Source organism: Typopeltis vanoorti, chromosome 25 (genome assembly GCF_054136105.1).
Source record: "Typopeltis vanoorti isolate ZY-2024b chromosome 25, IOZ_Tvanoo_1.0, whole genome shotgun sequence".
NCBI lineage: Eukaryota > Metazoa > Arthropoda > Arachnida > Uropygi > Thelyphonidae > Typopeltis > Typopeltis vanoorti.
The window spans coordinates 3,854,020-3,877,220 of NC_143573.1; the positions used below are offsets into that span (position 1 = coordinate 3,854,020).

Consider the following 23,201-nt stretch of genomic DNA (forward strand, 5'->3'; position numbering starts at 1 on the left):
TTTATTTGGGCCTGGTAAATAGTAACAAATTAAAATTGGTACTAATTTTATATCAAGATAAAGGAACTATCAATCTTGATATAATATATTCCAATAATTCCGATAGGTCCAATAATATGATAGTTTTATATCAATAAAACTATCATATTATTGGAACTATCAACTAGCAGTCAGCATTTTGATCAGCATCATGGTCGTTTTTCCTCCTGTGGACATATTTAAGCTGATTTAAATCAGTAATTACTTGTTGCATTACAAATAGGGAGAGAACATTCCCATTTATTATGTTTTGGTTTGGGAGCAAAGAAAACTTTGCTATACAGCTCTATTATTATTATTGTTGTGCAGTTTTGATCAAACTCTATGGTTATGTTTTGCTGTATGATAAGCAAATGCAGTTTTATTAGCAGCAACTATTTTTTTTATTCAGTTCCCACACACTGTCTGAAATATTTTTTTTTCACTTGAACTATTATTTGTTTTATCTGGTTTGAACTACTGAATGCTATTTTTCATGTTTCTTTGTCTTGATATGTTGCAAACATCAAACTGTCCTTATGTCTGATGGAAAACTTTGCATTCATATGATGCACTGAACCATTTCAATGCCATTATTTTCATGACTTTTTCAAAAAGTAATTCCTTCGTTCACTAATTCATTTAATTTACATATTCTTTGGGCATGAATATTAATTTTAATAGCCAATTTAAATATCTTTTTTTTTTGTGTGTGTAATTGTAACAATAAATGATAACTCCAAAATATATAAAAGTATAACACACAATTCTAGAACAGTATTACACAGGCCAATTATAATTACTAACAGTATTCCACTGAAATATGGATGACAGTTGACACTGCTCATTAGCATCTACGTGCTAATGAGCAGTGTTTTTGTCATGCACAACAATATCAGTGGTGACTCATACACTTTAAAGAAAAAAGCCTCAAATAAATCATATAGGTTATGATTTACTAGTTATCAGAATATAATAATACTATTTCTGGGACAGTTATGTAACTAATGTTATAAGCATTCATTTAAACATTCATTATTCTTTTAAGAAAGTGTTTCATACAGGAAATCAAATGATACAAAACAGGACATATCAATGTCATGAAAGCATGTCTGGGGAATTCTGTGATGATTTATGTGAAAAAGGGAGCTGTTCAATTCAAAATGGGATGGAAGAGCACCTTAACCTAAATACACTTAAAAACCCATAGCCGTGATAGAATTCACACCCAAAGAATAATAGTCACAAAGCAGATATGCCATCTACTCAGCCAACAAATCTGGAGGGGTGATTATTTATTTATATATCTGTCCAAAAAGAAACTGAACTTTTGATAGAAAATAAAACACAGGCCAATAATAATTATTCAAATCGTTTATTTCAATCAATATACTCTCCCTAAGCTTCAATACAGTGTTTGGCACGGTCAATTAATTCGTTAAATGAGTTTTTTTTTTATATCGGTTTCTGGGATACTGTTGAGGGCCATAGTTAATGCTGCTTGAACGTTTTCAATGGTGTCATATTGCTTTCCTTTCATCAGCAAATGAAGTAGGGTGAAGAGAAAGAAGTCATATAGTGCTAAATCAGGTGAATATGGCGAGTGATCAAACACACAAACTTGGTTTTTGCTCAAAAACTGTTACAATGTTTGAACGATGAGATGGTGCATTATCGTGCAAAAGTGACCAGCTGCCTGCATCACGATATTCATGCTGTAAGCAAAGAATTCTCACTATCAATCGCTTCAAAACTTTGAGATAAAACTCGCCACTGACCGTTTGGCTAGGCAGAACGAATTCTTTGTGGATAATGCCCTCGAAATCGTAGAAACAAATTAGCATTGTCTTTACTTTTGACTTCTCCAAGCAACTTTTTTTTGGATGCCCCTCTTCTGGTGGTCTCCACTCAGCACTCTGGCACTTTGTTAAGGGCTCATAGCCAGCCTGGTTGGCCGAGTGGTGAGCATATCTGTTCTCCAGTCAAAAGGCTGCGGGTTCAAATCCTGCCGTGGGAATGGATGTTTGTGCTTGTCTGTAAAAATATTAGTGGCGGTGGTTGGTGGTAGATGGCATTGATGTAGATCAGGGTTTCTCAAACTGTGTTCTGCAGAACACTAGTGTTCCGTGGAAGGTGAATAGGTGTTCTGTGAGAAGTTCTCATGGAATTTGTCATTTTAGTTTTCTAAGCATTTTTCATGAATAAATATTTTACAGTGGAAATATTCTGAGAAGAATAATATTTGTGAATATGTCGAAAAGCTCAGACCCAGAATGCCTAATAACATCTGTGTATCGTTAATTTTCACACACAGAAACCTTTCAACATTTGGGAAAGGGAATACTGCTGTTTATGACCGATCATAAAAATTGCCTGCAAGCCAATTACAACAATGGGCTGTGTTCTCAAAACTGAACAAAATAACATCTGTGTTGCAAATGTCAGTGACCAATCGTGTCAGTGACAAAAGCGATCTCCAGAATGTACAAAAGGAGGGGAAAACTACCAGCATACAGGAGAAAAAGTCTGCATTCACTCGCGATCTCCAGAATGTACAAAAGGAGGGGAAAACTACCAGCATACAGGAGAAAAAGTCTGCATTCACTCGTAAGTGCTTATAATATTATAAATATATTTGGTGATCAGAATGGGATATGTCAATGAAAATCAGCACAAATTAATTTAATGATGGTTTAATTAAATCAATTAAATTAAACTAATTGATGTTTAATTAATTAATGCACACGTGAATTCAAGAGCTCATGAATGCCAAAGGTGGATGGCAGCATAATGATAGTTGGAAGATTATAACTAAGGTTGTTGTTCAGATGTATTGGATTAAGAAAAATTTCTTGAGATTCAACTATTCGTCTTTCCAGTTAGTCGTAGCAACGAAAGATATTATCAGATTCGTCCCATAAAACTAGCTCTTGTTCTGCTGTATGTGATGTCTCTTCTTCAATACACAATTCAATGGATTTCTCCATCTGGCCAAAATAAGGTTTATCACAGTTACATCATATCCAGTAAACGGCAGGATATTTAAGATTGTCATGTCTTTGTTTGGGTTGGCTCAGTAAGGAATGGAGTTTTGGAAGAGGAGTGAATGAAGTCCTAATGTTGTATTTCTTAAGAACCTTTGCCAATTTTGCTGAAACAGAACTGATATATGGTAGAAAAATGTGGACTCTTTCACCATTTGTATCTATATTATAGTGAGGAAGTTGATTGAAAAGTAATTTATTGTTTTCTTGGAATATCCATTCTTTTGAAAAGTAGTACAAAGAAACTGAAGTTCTTTTTTGATATCTTCTTCTTCATACAGGAGTGAGCGAGCATGATTGTCTAGTGTAGAGACGATTCCAAATTTTTGAATTGGATAATAGTGGGATTGCACGTGGAGATATCTATTTGTATGAGAAGGTTTCCTGTAAATTGAGATTAATTTTTCAGAGATGCGAATGAGTCTAACATCTAAGAAAGGGAGAGAGTCATCAACTTCTAATTCAATGGTAAATTTTATATTTGGGTGTTGACTATTCAAGGTGGTGTCAAAGAAGTTCTGAAGAGATTCAGGGCCATGGCTCCAGATTATAAAGCTGTCATCTATATATCTTTTCCATGTTCTTGGTTTTAAAGGAAAAGAGGAGATAGCTTTCTCTTCAAAATATTCCACATATCTAGTACTGGCGATAATGGGTTGCCCATGGTTAAGCCAAATTTCTGTTTGTAAATAGTGTCTTTAAACTTGAAATAGCCGGAATTAATGCAGTGAGTTAATAAAGACATAACCTTTTTTGATAATTTCTCTTTTAGTAGCATAAGGACTTCTTCTGTAGGAACATTAGTAAACAGGGAGACGATATCAAAACTGGCCATAATTACTTCTTTTTTAATATTAATGTTTTTTATACTGGAGACAAAATCAACAGAATTTTTAATGAAAGAAGAGGACGAGCCTGAAAAAATTATCGTTTCCCCATTTCACTCTATGATGTCAGACACTAGTTTGATTCAGTCTTATGATACTAAGCATACCTCTTTTCATACTAAATTGTGTTGTTCTTATTTTTTTTTAATTTTCTTCACATTTAGTGTACATGTTTCACAGCCATATTTTACAGGAAGAATGCACTAGTTACAAACTTTCCTTTTCAGGAATTATGCTAATTGGTTTCTGAATTGGCTTCTGAACAGTGACTGCAATTTTAGAAATGATTTCCACTCAAACATTGTACATCTTTTATAATTTCTTCCTTGATATTTTGATCCATTGATACCTGTTGTCCTCAGTATATGTAATGTTTCACCTCCTCATTTTGTCATTGATTTTTATTATTTCTGGCTATACATAGCTACTGTACATATCTTGTTATTTAACTTACTGATCTGGCTAGCACAAGTGATTAGCAGATTTGCTCTCCAATCAACAGGTTGCAGGTTCGAATCCAGCCTTAGACATGGATGTTTCCGATGTCTTTAGGTAGGAGATGAATTTCATCAGAGTGTGAGCCTTTCTGCTGGAGGCCTTAAGCAGCTTGAAAAAAGTTCGACGTTTGGTCTTCTTCTGGATTGTGTAAAAAATAAATAAAAATAAAATTATAAAATAAATAAAAATCCTTAGCCTACACATGGTACACTAATGCAGGGCTTCTTAAACTTTTTCCACTCATGACCCTTTTTCACCAGAGAAATTTTTACACGACCACAGGCATATAGGTATATAAAATAGATATACAAATCAAGCATTTACTGATAATAAATCATAAAGAAATTTATTTTAAAAAAATTCTTTGGTATACATATAATTTCACCATTTATTAAAGACAAAAGCAAATTTGCATACTAATGAGATGGATGTGCTTGAAGATGCTCTGCAGGACATAGAGCATCTTCAACATTTATCAGAGTTGATCGATATTTGATTTTATAATTGTCAATGCTGAGAACATTGCTTCACATAAATATGTAGTACAAAATGGCAGAAGTATGTTTAGGGCCATTTCAGAAATTGTTGGAAATTCTGTCCTAATCCCAAGCCAAAATTCATTTAACAATTTTTTAGGCAACTTAAGTTTTAAACCTGTGTCGCTTGATAACTTGGAAAATCTAGAACTTTTAATGGCAGGTGACTGACGTTTTTGATTTCAATTGAGGATGGTTTATGAACCCAACTTAGTTTTTTAGAATCAAAATTTGAAGAGAAGTATTTCTGAAACTCTGTCTCCAGGCACTTCAGATGATCAATTATAACACTTACAATTAAATCTTTGAGAACGTTATTTTCAATTATAAAATCATCTGTAGCTGTAAACATTTCTAAAGAATCATTTTCCACCCTATTCTTCCATATGTTAACATTTTTAGTAAAACTTTCAATTTTATCTTTTAACATAAATATGTTACAATTTTTTCCTTGAAGCAACGTGTTTAAATCATCGAGTTTTTCAAAAATATCCGACAAATAACACAGTTTTGAAAGCCATAAGTCATTAAGAAAAAAATTAACAAAATCAGATTTCTGCAAAGTCAAAAATATAGCAACTTCATCTTTCAATTTCAATAATCTGTTTAAACTTAGCCCTCTTGAGAGCCACCTTACCTCTGCATGTAGTAATAAGCTTTTGTAATCAGAGTCCATGTCTTTGCAAAGGTCTGAAAACAAACGATAAGCATATGGTTGTGAAGTGGACCACCATCATGATTATTAGAAGTAAATCCACATTGCAAAAATGATTCAACATATTTTTTTTTTTTTGTCAATTTAAGTGTATTACAATCTGGTAGCAAAGAACTCTGCTGCATTCTCATCAGTATTTTTAAGTATGTCTAAATTTAGTCACTTATCCATAACCAAAAAAATTTTTTTCGGTTATAATGGTAAGAAAATTTAAAAGTCTTTATTTTCTGTAATTAAACTATTATGTTTCTGTAAGAGCAGAAAACTTTGTATGTACAGTAAAAACACTGCAATTCATAACACAATACTCTCGAATCTAAGCCGAGGTGTTTGTGGCAGCATTCATAAGCATTGCATGGTGTGACGGCATGTGCAAAGTGCGCATGTTGTGTGTTCAGAACCAAGGCTGCAGTGAAGTCGCACGATGCAACATTGGAGAGCACTGCCAGAAACACCTCAGATTCATTACGCGTTTCATTTTGAATTAATTTTTAGTCGTTGCGCATTCAGAAACCTTTTACTGTTGCCGAATTTTTCACGACCCCCCCACATTCAGTTACGTGACCCCATATGGGGTCGCAACCCACAGTTTAAGAAGCTTTGCACTAATGTATCATAGGCTTATAACTTTTCATGAATGGGAATATGACTGTGTGTGCATTTTTTTTTCAAATGTGTGGAAAAGCTTATGCATTCACAGTACATGTTATTTTCATGGTGTTGATAACAACACAGAATGATAAGAAAATAATATTTATTAACTTATTTGCTGACATTTTGCTGGTATTATATTCAGCATCTACAAAGCACAAAAACAGTTTGTCACAGTACACGAAACAACAATATAGTATAGCAGTGGGACTAGTTTAAAAAAAATTGAAAGGTCAACACAAGGAACTAAAGTCCTAATTAGGTGCCATCTATGTTGGAAAAAGAGAGAAAATGAATATTAATTAGATCTTAAAATGAATATCTCCCAGATAGCCATGCTTGTTGAGGTTTGCAGTATGTTTTAAAACTTTTAATTCCAAAAACAATCTTCTTTAACCTATAATGACTTATGTGTAGCACTTTTTTTTCTTCAACTGATCCTGTGTGAAGTGGTATCCAAGGCATGGTTTAGACTCTACTTGCTATAACGATAGTGCCAGATATATTTTTTATGTTCATCAAGGCAGATGTCAACAGTTCTTCCTATCTGTCCATAGTATGCCTGGTCACAAGAACAGGGCACTTCATAAACTCCTGGATGTGATAAAGAAGAGTTTATCCTTAGGTGAATGGATGAGAGTTGCCAATTTGACGTAAGGTTTAAATACGGTGTGTAGCTGATATTTACTGAGCACTCTAGATATCTTTTTCAGATATGCATTGAATGTATGGAATGGTAACAATTTTGCTGCAGTCTAATGTGGTAGGCAATGAGGAGCATTTAGTATTTTTTCCTGTCCTATGGAGATTATAGCCAGTCATTTTAAGATCTAATTAATATTTGCTTTCTCTCTTTTTCCCCCCAACACAGATAGTGCCTAATTAAGACTTTAGTTCCTTATGTTGTCTGTTACAATTTTTTTTAAAACTAGTCTACTGTTATATCATATTGTTGTTGTTTCACGTACTGTGACAAACTGTTTTTGAGCTCTGAAGATGCTGGATATAATACCAGCAAAAAAGTTAATAAATAGTTTTCATTTCCTTCTTACATTTGATATTTTCCAGGCACACATTAATATTGCATGTTTCAGCTTTGTTAGCGAAGCCAAAAAGGCCCCAATCTATCATTAAAATTCTTAATTCAAGGAAGATAAATAAGTGTATGACTACTTCATCATCATCCTTGTCATCTGTCCAAGGCAGGCTATCACGAACAACAGCATTCCAGCACAATCTATTTGCAGAAAAATTACTGTATTTTTCCTTATAAGACAGTTTTTTGTACCTAAAGTTTATCTGAAAATTAGGATGCATCTTATACACCAAAAGTAATTTTTATGTATGTGCAGTTATGTTGTGTCATCGCTTGTTGGTAAGTGTGATCAGTTTGAATAGCTGCACGGTCATTAACGGTCATGCATTTAGACTAGTAATCAATAGATTATTATACTTAATTTTTTTTATAACATATGGATGCTATGAAACACAGACAAAGCTATACGATTGTGTTTAAGCGTAGTGTGGTTGAGTATGCAAAAAAGGATGGCAGCAGAGCAGCATTTTGGGCCTCTACCTAGAGAAAAACTGGTACAGTACACAAGAGCAGCAATTAATAGAAGTAAATTCTTAAAAGCACAATCTCTGCAGAAAACCTTATGCAAAATGACCAAAATGAAAATAAATGAAAAACTTTGATAATGGATCAAAGAAGATCAGGTTACAGAAAGAAATATCATCAATTTTACATGGTCTCCATCATGGTGCTTTAAATTTATGAAGAGAAATGATTTACGCATGTGGGCAAAAACAAAAATATCATGGAAAATAAACAGATCATACATGTATTAAAATTTAAAATTAAAAAAATAATAATATTCACATGAAAAATTTCATGTAGAATTTGTGCATCTTATACTGCAAAAAATATTTTATTTCCAAAAATTCAACATGAAAAATGTGATGCATCCAATACAATGGTGCATCTTATAAGGCAAAAAATACAGTGTTAAAATTTCTGAAGAGTTATGTCCACTTATACCCAGTGGTTTCTATCCATTTCCCACTTGCTCTTCCTTGTGATATCTTTCCTTGAACTCTTCTGTTAAGGAGAAGAATTTGGGCTCTTCGAGTAACCATTCTGTATACATGCACACACCACTGAACTGTTTTCAGCTCCTACTATTACTGAAATATGAGTGTAATTATGTACTACAATGATTATGATTACAGAAGATGACAGTGGTCAAAGAAAATGGTAAAAGGATAACTGCTGCAGAGTAGTTGAGATATTTAATGAGCAGTTCATAAAGGCATTTCCTCCTTGTGAATGTGACATCATGCAGACTTTTAGAGCAATGGAAGGGGAAGAGGAGAGACTGACTGTGAGTGAACAAGAGGTATATGGGGAACTGAACAGGAAGCAAAGATAATGAACTGCAAGATTTGGAAAACAAAACTGCACATCATATGCTAAACCTTTCAATATATCAGCTGCATTCCAATATAGATAATGCTATATAGCAGTATCAGTGATATGTATTTTGTATTAGTTAACTCAGTTAATTTATGAAATGATCAAAATAAACATCATTGAATAGCTCTGTTTGTCACTAACTCAAATTTCATAATCGCGTACCATCCAGTTCACGTTAATGTAATTTTCTCATGCCCACAGCACCATGTTTCCCCTTTCGGTCATTTTCTGAACTTTTTTTTTTTTTCTTGTCAAAATCTCTTCCCCATTATTAGGGGGAAGAGATTTCTAGGGGTACTTTAATTTGAAACACCATGTACATTACTAATATATAAATTAAACAAAATAGAAGTGGAGCACTACAGATTCTGTATTACTCCACTTATTCCTTTCTCTTTTGAGGAATGCAACCTCCCATACATAATTCACTGGCTACTATCAATGATGAATAACCAAGCTACCAACTGACTATCCATTCTAGTACTCAATTTCAACAGCAGTTCATCATATAGTATTCCATTAAACACCTTTGCACAACCTAAAAAAAAATCACCATATAAGCATCTCTTATATGGTGATTTTTTTTTAGTCATACTATAAAACACAGCTGGGTTACCGAAGTAAGATCTTCCCTTAAGAAACATAACACTGCTGTCTAGAAGGATGTCTAAAATCATCAACTGAAGTTTGTATTCTATCAATTAAACAAACTAATAGCTTCACCACTACACCAAACAGCCAATATCGCCCCTTCCTTCTGGAGATTAGTATATTTATTCCAGTTATTAAAACTACTCCAATCCCTAGATGGAACCTTTAGAAATCCAGTTGGAGGTAGTTTGGTGAAAAAATTGATGAAACCATCAATACCATCCTGCCTGTGCCCCAAAACTATACCAGATTTGTCAAATTGGTAAAAATAGCATCCAAAAGCAACTCTCCCTCGTGGTTTCCAGCCCCATTATACAACATGCTGGAACATGCTAGCTCTGCATGAGCAATCTGGTAGCCCATTAGTAGCTAAAGAACTAATAAAGTTCCTGGACAACAATAGAAAAAGAGAGATGGTTATCAGCCATGGAAGAACTCTACTTCCCTAAATTTAGCTGGAAAAGTGGTCCCTACTGAAAAATTTGGAGGAGAAGAACTTACAACAAAACAGTTCTAGAAGTGATTCCAGACCAAGTTGCATCCCATTGATTTTCAACATCTAAGATAAAGCCAAAGATCTCCAGAAAAGATATTCAAACTACTCTAAGACACAACTTAGCTTTAAGCCCTGAAACTTCAGACCTCTGTAGCCCAATCACAACAGAGGAAATCCAGGAAGCCTTATCACTAACCAAGAATGGCAAGGCCACTGGACTTGATGGCCTCCCTGAGTTCCTTAAACACCTTGGTCAGTGTGGAAAGGAATAACTGTCAGCTCTGTTCTCCAGTATCATCTCTACGAAATTTACCAGCTCACTTTCGAGAATCTGAGATAACTGCAATTCCCAAGCCAGGGAAATCTGGAGCTGTCTTCACTGACTTTGCATCATCCTACAAAACAGTCTGAATTGGAGGCTTGCTCACAAAGCTCAGTTTCATCACAAAATGCAAAACAAGCTTACACTTCCTAGAATCCATGCTCACAAGCAGCAAAATTCAGGTCCATATTGGAGGAAGGAAAAGCAGACCCAGATTCCTTCAGAATGGCTTGTCTCAGGGCTCTATTTTGGCTCCAACTCTTTTTAACATCTATATCTCAGACATTCCTTCAACAAGATCAAGCAAATATATGTATGCTGATGGTGTGGCAATACTCCACCAATCACCTCGATTCCCTGGAGGTTGCACAAATTTGGAGACTCAAGAAATATTTTGAGCAATGGCACCTAAAGCTAAACCCCACCAAAATAGTGCCCACACCTTTCCGTCTTAACAACAAGGAGACAAACTGCCAACTCAACCTAATTTTCTGTGGCAGCCCAGTCAAGCATGATCCTCATCCACAATACCTGGTGAACCTGGATAGAAGGCTGACCTATAAGAATCATATTTGTAAAGTAAAAAACAAAATAAAAATAAGAAACATCAACTCAAGATTAAGTGGAACTAGCTGGAGTATGATTCTTTCCAGGAGCTTGTGGGTTGAGTATAGAAGGACATCTGGGCGAAGGTTTCCAATGGAGCTGCAGAGCCAAAGTACTTGGGATCTCAGGCCTGGCCTTTGTTTACTCTGCTGCAGAGTACTAAGAACCAGTCTCACACAAACATTACTTACTCCCAACTGAACATAACCATGTGTACATTTAGCAGGACCCTGAAATCCACCCCTCTGCCATGGCTAAAGGTGCTTTCCAATACAACCCCACCAAATATACAAAGGCAGGCAGGCTTCATTAAAAGAACTGGAGAAAATCACAAATAACTCCCTACTGCCTCTCCAATGAACCCTAATAAATCCCCCTAGAACTCAGCTGAAGTCAAGATACCCATTTTGGGATGTAACCAGAGCCTTTTCTGGTCTAGCACCTTCAATCTCATAAGTGAAACCAAAAATGGACTATGAACTTGCAAAACAAATGGCTCTCTTGGGAAAGATTCCTGCAGTCGCCAGCCTTCATCCTTCCTAGCAGGCTATGGACAACTATTAACAGAATCAGGGTGAATAAGGACAGATGTGGATATCTCCTACATAAATGGAATATGGCAAATAGCCCTTACTGTGATTGCACCCATATTCTACAGACTATCTAACACATCATCAGTGACTTCCCTTTTTGCCGTTTCCATGGCGAACTGCAGGAGAAGTGTAAAGGAGGCTCCAGTGACTTTGAACATTGGAAATTGAACTATAGTTTAACCCTGTTATAAGAATACATACATACATTTAACATTCATATTCTTGTCCATAACAATTGCTTCTTTTTCTATGCTATCTTTTCAAACTTCCCAAACTTTTTCTTGTTGAACCAAATCAAAGGTTGTGTCCAAATTTCCAGTTTCTCAATCATTTCTCTTCCAGCAAAAATCATAAATAGTTGATCTCCCTTTTCTTACAACAAACTGGTCTTTTCTTAGACCCTCCTTCAATTTTTATTCCCTGTTCTTGTTGACATTATCCTTTCACAGATCTTTGCACAATGACACAATAATGTTATTCCTATATAATTACTATACTCACTTCTTGAGCATCTATTATGTAATGGAACAAAATACTTTAGTCCCATCTTCAGATATCATAATCTTCCTCCAGATCAGTCTAAAGATGTCAAACAACCATTTCAAGCCTTAACTACCAAAGCTCTGAACAATTCAATGGAAAAATCATCTATCCCAAGGGATTTTTCATTTTTCCTCTTCCCTAACATGTTTCTTCAACTTCTGCTCGATCTATTTCCCTTATTATCTCTTTCCCCTCTATATATTCATTCCATTCACTATCACTTTCATTTAACAGATCTCTAAAATAATGTTACCACATCATTCCAATCTCTCTTCTGGTATAAGTATAGTCATGAATTACATCTTCATTAATTAAAAAACCTGATTACTCACTGCTTCTCTTATTCTTTATTAATCCATATAAAATATTCTTATTCCCATGAATATCTTCTGCCAATTCATGTGTAAATTCAATCTAATGTTTTATCTTTTATTTTTTCTGCATGGTTTGATTATAAATCATTCGATATAGTCTTCATGAATTTCCAGAAAATTGTTTTGATTTAATTGCTTCATTAATTCTCTCATTCCATCAGCACATTTCTTTTTCCTTCACTAACCTGAATATGTCTATTATATCACTTACTTTATACCTATCCACTGAATTCTGCAATCGAACAATCTTTATCATCAATATTCCAGAATCCTTATATTACGTTAGTTATTGATCTCCGAACAGAACCAAATTTGAGCACATTGATTCGTGTATGGTCTGACCAATGCTTTATACAGCCATATAACCACTTCCTTATTCCCCTACTTTTTAGTGTGCAACTTATCATAGCAACAATGCATTGTGTAGTCTTGGCAATGCTTGCAAGTCCTAACTTAAGCTCATTGTGGACATTCAACCTACAAATCTCATCCATCCAGGTAAAGCAAAGTTCTAATGATAGAGTGAATACGCTGGTGTACAAAAACTAAGGATGAATTACACTTTTACCTATATATGAAAATATTTTCATGACTACAGCCAAATATGGACATAAATTTATTGACAACATACTAATAAATTATATTATACAAAAGATGTGTTATAAATTTTGTACAAATTAAATTGCAATATGTTTTTGGCAAAAGTAACAAATTTCCTCAAGACGTGGTTAAGAAATTAATGTATAGTGCTCATAGAAAACTATCCGGAGAGACATTTCAGTATGGAACATGTCCACCCCAAACTGTGATGCAGCTCTCACAACGTCGTACCATGCTTAGCACCAAGTGATTCAGGAATTCTTGAGGGAAACTGCTCACTCCTCCTTTGGAGCAAAGATAAGCCCTTGTTTGTTTTCTGGAGGGGAATTGCAAGCAGCAATGCATCTCCCTATTGCATTCCAAATGTGTTCTATGGGATTGAGACCTGAGGAGCACTCAATTCGATTAATATCTAAGGTCTCCAGAAGTATCTCCACTGCTTGTGTGCGATGTGGTGTGGCACCGTCATCCATAAAAATTAATTCTTCGCCTACAGTACCATGGAACAATCAAACATGACATTGAAGAACTTTGTTGTAATATCATTCACCAGTCAGTCCCCATTTTCCAGCACCTGTAGCTCTCAGTGTATCCATTAAGCATAATGCCTCCCCACATCATGACTCCAGCAGTGCCGTATCTATCACTTTCAAAAACATTCTTGCAATAATAAGCAGTATCACTTTCACACCGAATCAAGCGTCATCTAGAATGGGAGGAAAGACTAAAATGACTTGTGTAAACAGTACATTACACCATTGGTGTCTTGTCCAATTTTTATGGATACAACACCACTGAAAACATGCTCTATGATAAACTGTGGATAAAGAAACACAGACTACAGACTTTGAGCGTATAGGCCTACTTGTCGCAGTTTGTCAAGATATCTGCATATCTGTGCTTGAATGGAGCAGACTCACAAGCTGACCTGCCATGATGTGTCAATTATGTTTTGCTGTTATAACCAAAAATCTGTCTTCATGCTACGTGGCAGAGTGAGGATGACCTCTTAGCAAATGTTTCGAACATGTTCCATTGGTCTGAAACACTGCCCAGAGCCTGGATACAATGGTGTGTGTGATATTCCAAAATCTCTGGCAATATCAGTCAGTTTGTGCCTTCGTCAAGCTTTCCAATAATTCTTACCCATGTGAAATAATCTAGATCAGTGGTTCTTAACCGATGTTCCATGAACTGGTTACAAGTGTTCCGCCAGTGAAAGATGTCACACGACACAATTCTGAGTGTAATTGGCTACTCTGATTCTAATAACTGAAGACTGCTATGCGCGTTGACTTCTAAACCAATAGAATATCGCTTATAGGTCATGTGTTTGCAGGAAGGGTGGGAGGAGCATCTCTTTTACAGTCATTAAGTGATATGTGTTTGGTTTGTGTGTTGTGTAACATCGTAATAGCATGGAGTCCATTTTTAATGTGTATTTGGTTTGTGGGTTGTCTAACATCGTAGTAGTAGTACACAATGGATAAATTTATTATTAAACGAAAACACAAACCAAACAATTATTAATGATGGGGTAAGTACAAGTGGAAGAAGTAGTAGTAATGACGTTGCTACTAATACAGAAGACAGCATTATATGTAGTAAAATAAAAAAAATTAAGACAATATTCAGATGAATATTTAACTTGCGGTTTTACATGGACCAGTGAGGAAGAATGTCCTATTCCCCAGTGTCGTGTATGCAGGGAAAAACTATCCAATAGTGCAATGGTTCCTGCTAAATTGAAACACTATTTTACTACAAAGCAAGCCAATCTTGCTTCAAAAACTAAAGATTATTTCAAGAGATTGTCAGACATACAAGTTAAATAAGTAAAATATTTTGAAAAGTGTTAAAATATCCGATAAGGTACAACTTGCATCATATAAGGTAGCTGAATTAATTGCTGTAAAATTAAAACCACATACTATAGCAGAGTCTCTTATTTTACCAGCATGTTGTGAAATAGTAAACATTATGTTTGGCAAAGAAGCAAAAAAGGAAATTATGAAAATTCCTCATTTGGACAATACAATAAAAAATAAAATTAAACACATGTCAGATGATAATGAGAAAACAGTTACTAATAAACTTTCCAAACAACATTTTGCTTTACAAATTGATGAGTCCATTGACATTAGTGGTAAAGCTCATATACTAGAATTTGTTCGTTTCATTAATGAAAACGAAATAGTGAATCAATTTCTATGCTGCAGAGAACTTACCAAAATGTACAACAGGACAAGATATTTTTGACTCTATTACGTCATATTTAGAAAATTTTTAAATTTCATGGAAGCTGTGTGTAGGAATTTGTACAGAATAATTAACATCTGAAAATAAAATTCACATTAGAAATAAAAAAGAATGGAAAATTACCATTTCTAGACATCCTTGTCAACAAAAATCTTGCTAGAAGATTATTGTTAGAAATCTATAGGAAAGAGACCTACACAGGCAGGTACTTGCACACAAGCAAACTCATTCCATCACCCTCAACAAAAATTTGGTATAATCAAAACCTTAAAAAATAGAGCTTTAAACATACTAAAAAATAATGAAAACAAACGAAATCAAACAAAAACAAGAACTGCAAATCCCATTCAATCAGTTCCTCCAAAATGAATACTCAAAAAAAAAATTTATTTTCTGCTGAACCATCCTGTGATAACACAGAAATTAATTATAAAGGCCAAGTATCTGTTCTATACATTGGCAAAGCATTCAGAAAAATAGCCAAAATATTAAAGTCAGTCAACATCAGCAGCCTTCAAACCAGTCAACACCTTATCAAATTTTCTACATTATAATAAATTTAGTTTAATCCTTTATCCAAGTGTGAGCAAACAAAATTTGTGTCTGAAAGTATCTTCAGGACTGGGGTAAGGTGGTACAACACTGGACAACTCGTGGTGGAGCAAGCTAACATCACTCCTATCTCAGTATCTCCCATATTGCAAAACACATCTCCTTGTGGATATGTATAATGTTATGCATTAAAGGAAGGGCCACTACCCAGACTAGTTTCGACCTTTACTGAGGTCTCTTCAGTGGGAGCCAGGCCCAAGTGAAGATACCAGGCAGAAGCATTAGCAAGGTCATCTCTGCCAGGTGTAATGTATTTTGCATTATGGGAGATACTGAGATAGGAGTGATGTTAGCTTGCTCCACCTTTGCAACGAGTTGTACCACCTTACCCCAGTTCTGAAGATACTTTCAGGCGCAAACTTTGTTTGCTCACACTTGGATAAAGGATTAAACTAAATTTATTATAGTCTAACCAAGTGAAAAATAAACTTTCAACAAAAATTAAGGGGATAAAAATCCCTTATTATTTTACAGCCAGCATGCGAAACTCTAAGATCGAAAACTACGATCTAAGAGTTTCATGCCGAAGAACTATCGGCGAATTCTTCGGCATGAAAAAAAAAAGAGTTTCGCATACTGGCTGTAAAATAATAAGGGATTTTTATTCCTTTAATTTAATTAACTTCGCCAGAAAAAATAGCCATTTGGCTTTTCATTTTAAACTTTCAACAAGTTTTCTACACTTCACTGAAGACAAAGTTCCATTTTATAAACATTGGGGTGTATACAAGATTCATGTTCTTGGGGAAAGATATATGTAGGTCAGACTGGGAGAAGTTTCAAAATCCACAACAAAGAATATATTGTTGACAAAGAAAACAAAAGGGAAGAAGAAAAGAGTATTTGTAGTGCAGGTTGTCAAAGAACATCACACGGTAAATTAGCAAGCATCCTGCATGCTCTACTTTGAAGAGAATTACTTTAACAGGTTGTTCAAAGAGTCCTCCAAAGTCATTTGCACAAAAGGCGCATTAAATAGAAATCAAGAAATGATCCTTCACAACATCTGAAAGTCATAATTAACAAGTATAACATTAAAGACTTCTATGCCAGAAACACACAGTTTATGTAACAATGTACAGACCGCATATTTCATGCATAATGATACCTGTGATTAAACTATCATTCCAGTCTTTTCAACTTAGAGATATTAACTGCTGTTTGAAAATGTTTAGTTTTTGTCAGTTTTTACTTATGTTAAGCAACCTCTTTAGCCATATAGACAGACAACAAAACATGCAGAGGAAATACATTAGCATAAATAAAAAAAAAAAGGATATACTAATTAAAATCTGGTATTTATCACTCAGAGCCACATTGTGTTCATTCTGAAAATTTTTTTACAAGCAATGCCACTCAAGGTACAAAATTCCAAGTATTATAGAGCACTGGGTGTTCAACCTTTTTTTCACATTCGCCATGATAGTTTCTAGCACAAAATGTATTCACCACATGTAATCATTTTTTTTTATTTATTATTTATTTTTTTTGAAAGAGAGATATAGTTTTTATGAGTGAATATCATAGTAATGCAAAAATGTCACAATTTAACAATATCAAAAAAAGAAAGCTTATTTGGGGACGGAGTTACCCTACTTTCCAACCAAAGGATAATTTAGATCTCTTTTTTTTTTTTTAATTTATATTAAAAAATGTATATAAATATTATTGCCGGATATAACAGAGTATATAAAAGGACATATCTGGTTGTGTACTCTTAGAAGGTAGGGAAGACAAGGTGTTCAGACCAAACAGAATGATAAGAGAAAAGCGTTGAGAATTAAGCTTGATTATGCAAATATAAATATGTATGTAAACGACCTCCCTTCCACCAATGACAATCAACGGGGGGGGGGGGGATCTGCTCACTGCTCACCTATGTCACCCACCTCTGGATAAGTACTATGGGAAAGTTTGATGAATCCCAGTCAAAAGTCTTGGTATCTCCAAGGCTTTTGATTGGGACTGGCACAAGAGTATTACACAAGCTCACCATTTGGTCAGTCTCATGACTTCTGCAACTGTCTTGCCAACTTTCTCACTGGACACGAATTGCACATGATGGATGGTTCCCTATCTGCTAACTAAACAACTAGCAGAGTTGCTAGTTGCTAACATAATTCTGATCTCCAAACCATTCTTCAATGGGGACTATCTCACCTTGTCAATTTCAATGCCTTCAATAAACATTCCTCAAAATACTAAAAGATAAATATCGCAACATCCTTGCAAGTGTGCTACGGAGACTCTCTCATATCTGCTGGCACCTGGGAGATTTATAAAATGGACATATAAAGGTAAAACTGACAAATAGTATCTGTTGTCAAGTGTAATGTTCTTCATTTTCTCTATGATGTGTTGTTTACTTTTAATGTAGGATCATGAGACAAAATCCTACCTTAATTTTTTGGAAGAACACTAAGAAAGAATTATTTATATTAGCCAAGGTGGCACAATATAAATAATGTAATTTTAGATTTTCATATTACAATCATGAATTGAATATAAAGGGGACCAGAAAGTAATCAATTTTTTGAACTACATTTTTAATATAAATTTTATTAAAGAACAAATTAACATTATTCAATTCTATAATCGCCATTGTTAATTATAACCTTATTCCAACGATCTACTAAGTTTAGAATTCCTTTTTTGAAAAAAGTTTTTTCTTTAGAGGCAATAAATGATATCAAACTCCTTTGGACATCATCTTGCAAATGGAAGGTTTTATTTCTTATGCTGTGTTCTAAGGAGCTGAATAAGTGATAGTCACTAGTGGCAATATATCCGGCGAATATGGAGGATGTGGTAGAAGTTCCCATCCTAACTGCCTAATTTTTTCTTGAGTCATTCTTGCAGAATGTGGTTTTGCATTATCTTGCAGCAAAATTACCCCTTTTCGATTGACAAGCACAGGAAGTTTGATTAACAATGCTTGATGTAGTCACTCTAATTGTTCCGAGTAGATGGCTGCTATGATAGTCTTACTTTGTTCTATGAGTTCGTAATGAATAATTCCATGAATAGCCCACCAAACACACAACAGAACCTTTTGTGGATGAAGTCCATCTTTAGGTGTTGGAATTGGAGTTTGATTTGAAGAAAGCCACTGTTTTTTGCATTTATTATTCTTATACAGCACCCATTTTTCGTCACTAGTTATGACTCGTTCCTAAAAGGGGTCATTTTGTTGTCTGGTCAACAATGAATTGCAAATCGCCCGTCTCTGTGCTTCATTGTTTTCTGACAGTTCATGCGGTACCCATACACCCTGTTTAAGAACCCTGCCACTCTGGATCTGATTCAACGAGAGTCTTAAGAGCATTATCATCATCTAGAGTAAGAGGTCTTCCAGATCTAGGATGATCAGAGAGATCAAATTTTTTTTCTGCAAATCTCCTAAACCATCGCTGACATTTGTTAACCTTCAATACGTCTCCATAAGTTGAGCAAATGATTTTGGTAGCCTTGGTAGCATTCTTTCCTTGGTGAAAAAAAAAACATCATACAATGATGTAAATGGTGCTCTTCAATTAATTTTAAAAAAAATAATCTAAAATTAAAAAAAAAATTTTTTTTATTAAATAAAAATCAAATTTAATAATTTATGTGTTATTTAAGAAAAAACAATCGGCTAAAAATGACCTATGAAAAATAACCGATTACTTTCCGGTCCCCCTTATAATTTGGTTAACTTGGTTTTATCATATTAGTTGGATGTAATTAAATTATCATAGTTGCAGGCGTAGACTTCTGTGGCTAATTGATTCAAAAGATATATTTCGGTGATTACACCACAATTTTTATTATTCAGTTATACAAAATACTGAAACTATTATTTCAGTATTTTGTATAACTGAATAATAAAAAATGTGGTGTAATCACCGAAATATATCTTTTAAATTATCATAATTAAATTACTAAATGGCTTTTTTTTAATCAGTCTCAACACAAGAAGTTGTGAGATCTATAGCACATCATTGTGATGCAGAAGCAAAAAAAAAAAAAACAGGGAACCTGTTGGTATGTTTTCAAAACAACATTAATTCATAACTTGGGAAAATTTTGGGTAAGGAAAATAGTTCCAAACAACAGAGGTGGTTGAAATGAAAAAGGGAGATGAAAAGTAGGTTTACTAGGTCTGAAATTCAGCGAATAATGTTTAGCATGTGCTCATGTGCTTAAAAGTTTGAGGGAAAATGAAGAAATACTAACAATGCACTACCTCCCTCCCCACCTCCCAAATAAGGTAATTTGTTAACAATAAGTGTTGTCTTTCCCAGCTTGGCGATGTAGTTTTCAGGGATTTGGCAGTAGTCAACTATTTTGCTGAAAATGCTAGCTAGCTAATGGTTTTTGTTATTTGTATTTTTATTATTTTACTTCATTCACCAAAGCAGAAGAGATTCAATAGATGACAAACACTTACAGTTTAAACTAGTCTATACAATATGTCACAGGGAAATTTAGTTCATCTTGTTTCATCTTGTGTTGGTGTATATATTTATTGTACTTCAATAATGACCCTGATAGGAAGGTTCAAATATTAAGTAGAAATTCAAATAGGTTTATGTTATTAAACATGTAATCTCTAACTTTTCACAATATTTGCTGTACACCATGTACAATAATGATGAGACAAATCTGCCTATTTTCTGCCTGAGAGTTGGCCAAAAAAAGTTGGTGATAAATTTAGGTCCTCATATGATAGTGCAGGAAAAAAAAAAAAAAAAAAAAAAAAGAGGGATATATTTAACATTCCCCATTTTTTACTGTGAAAGTATCGAACTTTCATATAAAACAAATATTAAAATGACTTTCCTGTTGCTAGTTGACACAACAGCCAGCCCAAATGATGCTCACATTGTTACTGAATCACTACTCAGTACACAGTTAGGCAGCAAAAAGAAAAGTCATGTGAAAATTCATCAAACACTATACATGTAGTATAAAGATATCACTAACGTCAAAATAAAAAGGAGGAAGGGGGACATAGTTGAAAACTATCCTTATGTTAGATAAGATCATGAAAAATAAGGATAGCTTCATTATATACGGCACACTTGGACCACTGTACTCAAACTGCTTGCTGAGATTTAAAGGATGAAAAAAATGTCATAGATGAAATGCAGGAAACAAAAATTATATTCAGAAATGTGGGTATGAGGACAGATTGAGAGAATGTATTACGGATAAATTATTATCAAAAGTTGATAGGCTAAAGGCAAAGAAGATATTAAAGATATTAGTTATTTATAAGGTAGACGCTGAGGAGATTTTGGAAACTGCAGAACAAGGGAAAGGGACAAGGAAAAAAAAATGCTTACTCACTCCTTTGTGCAACTTCATCTCGTACAAATAAGGAATGAGTTGTTGTTTTTTAAGTTTGAGAAATGCTATGTTACTCAAAGTGGGCCTCTATGATCCGTTTCATGGCAACATGAAGCCCACAATAACTCCAAAAGATCTGCAAGTAAAAGGCCAGAATGCTGTGAAAAGAACACTACATTGACTGGTTTAAAGTCAATAAGTAGGACAGTTTGCCACACTTAGGGTCACATTTCAGGCCATTTTTGGACAGCTCAAGATGAACTATGAAACAAAGATTTTTATCCATACTTGATAACCTTCCCCCACCGAAAAAAAAGGGGGGGGGGCATCATTTGGAATACAATACACATATATATATATATATACAAACAAATACTCTAGCAAAACTTGAGTAAAATTTTTTTTTTTTTTATTTCTGCTTTCCTGGTAATAATAAATATATATATATATGTGTGTGCGTGTGTGTGTTTGCATGTATGTGTATCTATACATATAAACACACAAATGGGAAGGGAGCACCCCTTCAATAAATGAAAGATACAAAAGACGTCACCTAAAGATTCAGAGAGTGAGAGAGATAGGTGGAAAGCCCAAAACACAAGCATTGTTGATGCAAGATAAAAAATCATTTCTAACATTTACCACATCTGGACCTAGGAAACATTGTGCAAATTAGCATATCTAGTATCTAAAAATGAAAACAACAGTTTTTGTTATTATTTCTTTCTCCATTTTAGGAGAAAGGAATATTAAAAAGTAGCAGTAATGGTCTTTTGCTTAATATTTTATGGCTTAAGGGCTATTTTCAGGTCTTGATAAAAATACATAAAGGCATGAAGTTTACCTAAAAGTAGCATTCTAAAACTATCATTTTAGTTCATAAAAATCAAGGATAACTGACATAGGACACCCTGCAACACATGCGTTAAGAAAACAGAGTGTTAAAGCTGAAATACGGACTGTCGCACTGATAACACGAATAACTGTGAAGAAATGCATTTCCAAAAATTTGCAAAAGGTCGCTTCTGGCTTTGTAAATTCAGTAAACAACACCGCATGTTGAAAACTTGACAAAGGAAATTCTGATTTATAGAAACTGCTAAGTAGATGCACTCGACGATACTTACGATCTTTTAATTTAAGTGTTAAGTTTTCATATTCATCGGCAAGGGTTAAAGTAACGGGGCCTGAAAATTTTGTCACAATTTCTAAGTTATCACATAGGGTTGACACACTAACTCCTTCAAATGTGGCCGCCATATTTAGGAATGCTAGCCACCAAGTGAATAACGAAAATCCCGAGATATAAGTTTAAATGTTCCTTTTCTCATTAACAAACACGAGTTCATCACAAACAAATAAAGCAGCAACCGCTGTGTGATCTTAACAAAGTGATAAATCCTACATTAGATTCACACATCACTAAGAGAAACACATTGCAGAAATTATATTATAAAATTAGAGGGCGTTAATACAATTCCTACTACAAAGAGCAATGACGCTTTATCCATGACAGAATTTCTTTTTTGGGAGAAAAAAAAAAAAAAAGCGTAATAAGTAAAAGGAAATTAAAAACGCCAACTCGATTTTCCTTGTTTTTTTTTAAACAAATGAATGTTTATAATTAAATAAAATTGAATGAAAACTATAAAAACATTAATAAATAATTCGCGTACAGAAAAACTGTACACTAGATGTAACATATATACTATATGTAAACAGACCCAGAAAAGGGTTCTTTCATTGTATTTAATTAACATGTTCCACTTTTTGCTAAACATACATGAATTTTAATTTTTTTTTTTTGTCCTGTTCATAAAAATACAGCTCAAAAGAATTAGTCGATCTCTGGCACAAGAAAATAGGTTTTTATAGTGGAAATTCGTGTTTTTCGTCCCGTAAACCCAAGAAAATAAAATAGAAAACACAGTATTTCAGACTTGTGGCCTCTGTAGTTCAGTGGATGTGACGCTTGCATCCTCTGCACTA

At 34.3% G+C, this 23,201-nt stretch overlaps 1 protein-coding gene across 1 annotated transcript in view; it reads right to left on the reverse strand.

Annotated features, from left to right (window-relative positions):
- The window catches only part of Art4 (arginine methyltransferase 4), a 327,729-nt gene extending 305,040 nt beyond the window's left edge, over positions 1-22,689 (reverse strand). The window contains 1 exon segment of the mRNA XM_090414215.1: positions 22,340-22,689. Within this exon segment, the coding sequence (XP_090270341.1) occupies positions 22,340-22,472 (133 nt within the window). The 5' untranslated portion in view covers positions 22,473-22,689.
- Positions 22,690-23,201: the final 512 nt, after the last annotated feature.